This window comes from Bufo gargarizans, chromosome 11 (assembly GCF_014858855.1).
Source record: "Bufo gargarizans isolate SCDJY-AF-19 chromosome 11, ASM1485885v1, whole genome shotgun sequence".
Classification (NCBI taxonomy): domain Eukaryota; kingdom Metazoa; phylum Chordata; class Amphibia; order Anura; family Bufonidae; genus Bufo; species Bufo gargarizans.
The window spans coordinates 78,941,776-78,950,909 of NC_058090.1; the positions used below are offsets into that span (position 1 = coordinate 78,941,776).

A 9,134-nucleotide genomic window follows, 5' to 3' on the forward strand; every position below is an offset into this window, starting at 1 on the left:
GATGCCTCACACTGATGCCGTACAGTGGTGTCCGTTCACCATGCAGTTCCATGGTAGAAAAAAAATGTACGCTAACGCATTCATTTTTTTTATGGACTCTGCAGGATACAAAAAGGTGGAGTGCTGCACATTTGTAAACATCAAACCGATAGGAACGCATAAAAATGTCCCCTGATTAAAATACATATTTTTTGTGGACATTTTTGCCAATGATCCCCCTCTGGTATGTCACTGTCCATGTTGTGGGACTATTTGTGTACTTCTAGTAAGTGTTTGCTGGCTGCAAATATGACCTGAAGGTTTTTCAGGTTCACCTGCCATTACAGCGAATGGGGCCCACCGCAAACGCGCAGTTCACAAATCATCTCGGCCGATGTTCCTCTATCACTACCCACACATATCCACCACCACCCAGAATAAAGAATGGTCCTTGTCTTATGTATATACAGCAGCATAAAAGGCTTTTTCTGTCAGATGAATGACAAATTTTTTGGGTCTACACTCCAGTGGCCTACAGTAAAATTTGTATCCAGTGACCGCCTAATGTACCTCCAGTAACATAATCACAAGTTCTTTTCTGTCAGGTGAATGCCAAATTTTTTGGGCCTATACTGGCCTATAGTACAATTGTTATCCACTGACTGTCTAATATACCTCCAGCCACATAAACACTTGTTGTTTTCTATACTCCAGTGGCCTACAGTAAAATTTGCATCCAGTGACCGCCTAATATACCTCCAGTCACATCATCACAAGTTCTTTTCTGTCAGGTGAATGCCTAATTTTTTAGGCCTATACTCCACTAGCCTACAGTAAATTGTTAGGCCTCTTTCACACGGGCGTCACGTTTTGTCTCAGGATGCGTTCCGGGTGCATTGCGGCAAACCCGCGCGAGTAGGTACGCAATTTCAGTGAGTTTTGACTGCAATTGCGTTCCGTTTTTGAGTTTTTATCGCGAGGGTGCAATGCGTTGTGCACGGGTGTGATTAAAAAGTGAATGTGGTACGCAGACCCAAACTTCTTCACAGAAGTTTAGGTTTGGGTTCAAGGTTGTGTAGATTGTATTATTTTCCCTTATAACATGGTTATAAGGGAAAATAATAGCATTCTTAATACAGAATGCTAGTAAAATAGGGCTGGAGGGATTAAAAAAAATAAACAATTTAACTCACCTCATCCACTTTTTCGCGAAGCCCGGCTTCTCTTCTGTCTTCTTCTTTGCTGATCTGTGCGGAAAAGGACCTGTGGTGACGTCACTGTGCTCATCACATGGTCCGTCACATGATCCATCACCATGGTGATGGATCATGTGATCGACTATGTGATGAGCGCAGTGACGTCACCACAGGTCCTTTTCCTCAAAGAAGAAGAAAGAAGAGATGCAGTGCTGCACAAACAAGTGGATGAGGTGAGTTAAAAAAAAAATTAAACTTTTTTTAACCCTTCCAGCCCTATTTTACTAAGCATTTTGTATTAAGAATGGTATTATTTTCCCTTATAACCATGTTATAAGGTAAGATAATAGTGATCGGGTCCCCATTCCGATTGTCTCCTAGCAACCGTGCATGAAAATCACACCGCATCCGCACTTGCTTGCGGATGCTTGCGATTTTCACGCAGCCCCATTCACTTCTATGGGGCCTGCATTGCGTGAAAAATGCACAAAATAGAGCATGCTGTGATTTTCACGCAACGCACAAGTGATGCGTGAAAATCACCACTCATGTGCACAGCCCCATAGAAAGAAATGGGTCCGGATTCAGTGCGGGTGCAATGCGTTCGCCTTACGCATTGCACCCATGTGGAAATCTTGCCCATGTGAAAGAGGCCTTAATCAGTGACCGCCTAATGTACCTCCAGCCACATAATCAATTGTTCTTTTCTGTCCGGTGAATGCCTAATGTTTGTGTCCTGTACTCCACTGGCCTACAGTAAAATTGTTATCCACTGACTGCCTAATATAATGTACCTCCAGCCACATAATCACTTGTTCTTTTCTGTCCGGTGAATGCCTAATGTTTGGGGCCTGTACTCTACTGGCCTACAGTAAAATTGTTATCCACTGACCGTCCAATGTACCTCCAGCCACATAATCTCTTGTTCTTTTCTGTCCAATGAAATGCATAATTTTTGTGGCCTGTACTCCACTGGCCTACAGTAAAATTGTTATCCACTGACTGCCTAATATAATGTACCTCCAGCCACATAATCACTTGTTCTTTTCTGTCCGGTGAATGCCTAATGTTTGGGGCCTGTACTCTACTGGCCTACAGTAAAATTGTTATCCACTGACCGTCCAATGTACCTCCAGCCACATAATCTCTTGTTCTTTTCTGTCCAATGAAATGCATAATTTTTGTGGCCTGGACTCCACTGGCCTGCAGTAAAATTGTTATCCACTTACCGTCTAATATACCGTACCTCAAGCCACCTAATCACTTATTCTTTTCTGTCAGGTGAATGCCTAATTTTTGGGGTCCGTACTCCCGTGGCCTAAAATAACATTTTTCTTGGCTACTGCAGGGCACATTTTTAAGAGTTTCCCTTTAAGACGCATAATAATGGCCCCTAATTAAAAAACATATTTATTGTGGGAATTTTTGCCCGGCCAATGGTCGCCCATCATTAGCTATGTCCTCAGGACAGTGATACAATTGCCGACTGTTCAGCATATGGCAGTATTTTGTGCTGCACTGTGGTATTTGGTTCAGCTGGGCAGTATATTCCTCTGCACTGTGGTATTGCCTTCTTCTGTTGGCCCTGCCTAATTATGTTGCCCTGCCTTTTGTCAGTTTGGACTTACCTACAACATGGGGCCACATTTTTTTTTCCTGTGCCACATTTAGTTCCCAATCTGCCCCTGCAGGCAATAGTTACTTTTTGGGTTTTGTTATTGTCAGTACCATTACATAGATACCAATTTTTATTTTTGGCTTGGTGATGGGATAGGAGCAACTTTTTTTTATTTTATAAAACACTTTAATTTTTTTTTTTTTTAACTTTTGTCCTGCTGTATTGTACTGCATTGAAATTGTCAGTATTACACTGACGGTTTGCCAATGAGACCCAGGCAGTGGGCTGGTCCTCGTAGGCTTCCATACATGGCAAGTCCAAAGGTCTTTGTAAGGCTTCGTGCCGTTGTAGCCATCTGTTTACCATAATCACTTCTCCCTCTATATATTGCTGGTTTATCTGCTGGCTTTAGTGTTTTCCGTGACACCAGCAGATTCAGCAGAGGTCAATAGAAGCTGGGCCTCTGCCAAAAATGAAAAAAATTTGTAATATAAAAAATATGTTAAATTCACAATGTGACATTCCAAAAGTGAAATTTTGCTTTAGACATTCGGCATCTGAAGGTCTTGGCCCCGTAAAGGTAAATTTTGATTGTGTGGAACATTAACATTGACATCACATGATAACCTGTCTTGTGACTTTTCTAAAAGCATTCTTTACGTCTCTATTTCTAAAGGTATAAATAAATGGGTTTAGAAGCGGTGTAACCACAGTGTACATGAGGGCAAGGAACTTGTCATAGTGACTGGCTTCAGGCTTTGCATATACAATAATAGCGGAGACAAAAAAAAGAGACACTACAATGAGATGGGATGAGCAAGTGGAGAAGGCCTTCATTTTACCTTCTTTGTTTTTAATCTTCATCACAGTATATATAATATGACTATAGAACCCCACTATAGCAAAAAAGGGCAAAGCTATTAAAATAATAGCTACCACAATTGTAATCATATTAGTGACAAATGGGTCTGAGCATGATAAATTTTGCAGTGGTGCCAGGTCGCAGAAGAAGTGGTCAATTTCGTTTGGTCCACAGAAGTCTAAAAGAAAAGTTTCAACAGTAGGAAATAAAGATAAAGTAAAACCAAATATCCATGGCATTAAAGCCAACCCATGACAGAATCGAGTGTTCATTATAGCAGAATAATGTAACGGATTGTTAATAGCTAGGTATCGATCAAAGACCATCAAAGAAAGAAGGACGCATTCTGTCTCTCCCAGGGCATGTAAGGCATACAACTGTGTGAAGCAACCCAAAAACGAGATGGTCTTCTTAGTCTGAATGAGAAGTGCCAACAGTTTTGGGACTGTTACAGAAACAAACATTATTTCCAAAACTGTGAATGTACTGATGAAGAAGTACATTGGAGTATGAAGAGAAGACTCACTTCTAACTAGCAGAAAGATAGTGATGTTTCCAAGAACACAAATAGTGTATGCCAGAAGAACAGCACAGAAGAGAAAGTTCTGAAATTTGTGAAAATTGGAAAAGCCCAAAAGTACAAATTTTGTCACTGTAGTTTTGTTGACATCTTGCATTCTGAATGCAAAAATTTACATAGAAGCTGATCTTTATTTTGTATTTAATTTTATTCTTACAACAATTTACCAATCCTAACATTAATGTTAAAACAGTAAAAGATGGCTTTAGAGCTACAATGAGAAAAGGAAAAAAAAATAATTTTTGAGAGTAGAGAGAAACTAAGCTTCAACTAATACTTTTGGAGGTACTCCTGCTTTTAGTCCAATTATCCCAAACCTTGTTGAACTTATATAACTAAAAATTAGTTATAGCTGTTCTTTTTTCCAGATATATCATATGAATTATGGAAAGTTTCAAATTTTTCATCTACTTCGGTTCTTTTGAAATCCATTTTGCTAATATAAATTTCTTCACCAAAACATTAGCATATATAAGTAGATAGCACCACTACACAAACTCTGAAATTGGACAGCCATGATTATAATAATAAGACACATGACAATTTTCTTAAATCCCCCTTAGGTCCTATGAAACTCTAACATTGACCTTTCTACCAATGATCGAATGGTTCACCACCGAACACTCGAGCACAATGGAAGTAAATGGAAGAACTCGAGCATTAAACCAGGCACCCCTTGCTCTGAAGAGGGGAGGGTGTGTGGTTCATAGTGTCAGGGGTAATAATTCAATTAAGAATTATTAATTATGGTCATAAAAATAATTAACCATAAAAAAATAAAATTTATAAAATTTGTCATAAATTCTTAAAATCATGACCTGGTGAATTGTAGACAACCTAATTGATACAATTCACATCTGAGTCCGACTATTTCCTCAGATAAATAAGTTATTTTTGACGTGAGATGACGTTAATGAGAAAACATGTAGTTCTATATTACACAATAATACAAAGGTATTATAAAAATATGCAGATTTATTGGATACAAGGTTATAAACATATATAAGTAAATAAACACAATGATACATGCAAATGAATATATATAGCATTACAAGCTTAACAATACATGTGAGTGGAAATAACTTGTCACATTATAACAAAGATATTATTAGGTTAGGGTATCAAAGTATAAACATAAGTTATATACATCACTTCTGTTCAGAGAAAGCCTCATGATATCAGGACGGGCATGTCTAATCCTAGACATCAATATGGAATGCTAAATACATTCTGCCCCCTTCTAACCAACTACACATCACATGACTTCAGGCATGGGCAAATCCAATCAAGGATACAACTTAGAAGAGATAACTGTATCCTTCCGCCCCATCCTGGACTATTTTCACACATATAACTTTGGTAAGACTATTAAGACAAATAACAGGGATATAGGATCTTTGCTAGACCATATCTTAAATGGGAAGGACTTGAAATAAGTCTTTCCTGTGGGAATCCATCACTTAGCTTGGCGAAGAATGTTCTATCAATATATATATATCTAAGCAATTATTTAATGCTTTGCTAGATTATGAGTCTTGATTCTTCTGCAGGTAGAATGAAGCCTCACAATATCCTAAAACTACATCTCAATATGGAGATGATCAATTAATTTAATTATTTATTTATTCGCCAATCTAGATGGTATAATTTCACCCATACTATCAAATTAGTCTTAATAAAATGAAATATCATTTTCTGTGTCTCTTACCAAGTCCTAGTAGAAATCTCACTTCTGCTCCTAGGAAAGCTGGGTGGTCCATCATAGCACATCTCACCATGGATTTTCATCTTGATAGACCCCTCTAAAGAGCTTAACTTCTCTTTCCTCTCTTTCTTGTGTGTGTCTCCCTTTTTTTTCTCCCCCCTGTGTATGGTTTATGAACACAAACTTATCAGTTAGACACACCTTCCTAGTTTGAAAGTTTCCAATCATAATCGGATGGGCGTGACTATTGATAAGAAATGACATCATAACCTTACCCAGAATGCACTTTTGCTACTGTTGTAATGTCACCTACTCATACCTAGGTGGCACTGCTGTGTAAGCTATTTGCATCATAGTATAAAGGGTTAACTTCTGTAAGTCTGAATAAAGGTATAATATACATTTTGACCTTAAAAGCTTTAATTCAAGGCTATAGGGATTAGATTTGACACTTGTAGCAATTAGAGACAGACCTCTAGGCGTCTCTCTGAATGTTTCTCACATTGTTTATTTGTGGATCGTAAATAACTTCAATGGCTTTGTTTACTCAGGGATATCAGTACCTCCTCTCATACCAAAGAGGTGAATAATTGTTACAAAACACACATCTTCACAGACACTCTTTTAGAGACAAATATTCTCCTAATGAGAAATATATATAATATACTGGATACATGTTGTCTTCATAACATATAACAGTATAATATAATATATATTATATGTTCTACTGATTGTCTTATGCTAAGGACTAAGGCTCATTAAATGAATACATACATATTATATATTTTGCTTCATTAATAAATGCCTAATTGTATAGGTAATTATCACCAGCTGCATAGAGCTTATCTTTATCTCTTGTCATAAATTTAAGAGTAGACAAGGAGGCCTCTTCTCAGACTGGTACATTCATGAGAAGAATAACACTAAAAAGTAGAAACCTTCGTGTGACCTTACTTTGGCCTTCTCAAGACATACAAAATTGTAACTATGGTCGAGCATGGCTCTTAAAGGGAATGAACATTCATCTTGACTAAAATAATTGGATATCAATGCATTTACCTATGAAAAGGCACAACAATAGGAAAAGGTCAGAACATGAGAGACACACCAACAGTAGTTTGGGAACAGCATGGGGAGGATGTCTGGATGCATTTTGGATTCCCAGGTCGCTGCTGGGAACAATGTTGTTCGAGTGGTATGCCACTTTTACAGACTGACAATAATATACACAAAACTGAATATAAAATCGATTTTAGACCAAAAATTGTCAGGAAACATTCTTTCCTGTATATTTACTTGTATATAAAGTGCAAGTGCTGCCAAAAATTACAAGGAAGAGGCACTCCGATACAACCTGTATATCACATAATGGAGGGCCTCATTCACATTGTGGTACAATTGTTCAGGTAGTGGGAGTCCTACACTCATAGAGTCTATGCACTAAATGAAAGGGCTGCCAAAAAATACAAGGAACCGGCACTCAAATGCACCCTTTAGTACACACACCCTTGAAATATGATGACTGATGGTCTGCTGGTAATGGTGACCCTCTAAAACATTACAGGCGAGGGCCTGCTGCTGAGCTGACATCTAAAACATTATGGACGAGTGCCTGCTGCTGAGCTGACAATTAAAAAAAATAGGAATGAGTGCCTGCTGGTGAGCTTATCCTCTAAAACATTATATGTGAGGGCCTGCAGATGAGCTGACCCTCTAAAAGATTGTAGGTGAAGGCCTGCTGGTGAGCTGACCCTCTAAAACATTACATGCAAGGGCCTGCAGATGAGCTGACCCTCTAAAAGATTGTAGGTGAGGGCCTGCTGGTGAGCTGACCCTCTAAAACATTATATGCGAGGGCCTGCAGTTGAGATGACCCTCTAAAATATTGTAGGCGAGGGCCTACTGGTGAGATGACCCTATAAAACATTACATGCGAGGGCCTAAGATTGTAGGTGAGGGCCTGCTGGTGATCTGACCCTCTAAAACATTACATGCGAGGTCCTGCAGGTGAGCTGACCCTCTAAAAGATTGTAGTTGAGAGCCTGCTGGTGAGCTGACGTTCTAAAACATTATATGCGAGGGCCTACAGGTGAGCTGACCCGCTAAAAGATTGTAGGTGACGGCCTTCTGGTGAGCTGACCCTCTAAAACATTATATGCAAGGGCCTGCAGATGAGCTGACCCTCTAAAAGATTGTAGTTGAGGGCCTGCTGGTGAGCTGATCCTCTAAAACATTACAAGCGAGGATATGCTGGTGAGCTGACCCTCTAAAACATTACATGCAAGGGCCTGCAGGTGATCTGACCCTCTAAAAGAATGAGCTGACCTTCTAAAACATTATATGCGAGGGCCTGCAGGTGAGCTGACCCGCTAAAAGAATGTAGGTGATGGCCTACTTGTGAGATGACCCTCTAAAACATTACATGCGAGGGCCTGCAGATGATATGACCCTCTAAAAGATTGTAGTTGGAGGCCTGCTGGTGAGGTGACCTTCTAAAACATTATATGCGAGGGCCTGTAGATGAGTTGCTAAAAGATTGTAGGTGAGGGGCTGCTGGTGAGCTGACCCTCTAAAACATATGTGAGGGCCTGCAGTTGAGATGACCCTCTAAAATATTGTAGTTGAGGACCTGCTGGTGAGCTGACCATCTAAAAAATTACATGCGAGGGCCTGCAGGTGAGCTGACCCTCTAAAAAAATGAGCTGACCTTCTAAAACATTATATGCGAGGGCCTGCAGTTGAGCTGACCCGCTCAAAGAATGTAGGTGATGGCCTGCTTATGAGATGACCCTCTAAAACATTACATGCGAGGGCCTGCAGATGATATGACCCTCTAAAAGATTGTAGTTGGGGGCCTACTGGTGAGGTGACCTTCTAAAACATTATATGCAAGGGCCTGCAGATGAGCTGAGCTGCTAAAAGATTGTAGGTGAGGACCTGCTGGTGAGCTGACCCTCTAAAAAATTACATGCAAGGGCCTGCAGGTGAGCTGACCCTCTAAAAGATTGTAGGTGAGGGCCTGCAGGTGAGCTGACCATCTAAAACATTACATGCGAGGGCCTGCAGGTGAGCTGACCATCTAAAACATTATATTCGAGGGCCTACAGGTGAGCTGACCCGCTAAAAGATTGTAGGTGAGGGCCTGCTGGTGAGCTGACCCTCTAAAACAATACATGTGAGGGCCTTCAGGTGAG

The 9,134-nt window shown here is 39.9% G+C and overlaps 1 protein-coding gene across 1 annotated transcript; it reads right to left on the reverse strand.

The window, feature by feature from the left end:
* Positions 1 to 3,408: 3,408 nt before the first annotated feature.
* LOC122921318 (olfactory receptor 10A7-like) lies at positions 3,409 to 4,332 on the reverse strand. Its single transcript, XM_044271294.1, has one exon. It carries the CDS (start codon positions 4,330 to 4,332, stop codon positions 3,409 to 3,411), a length of 924 nt encoding a protein of 307 aa, XP_044127229.1.
* Positions 4,333 to 9,134: the final 4,802 nt, after the last annotated feature.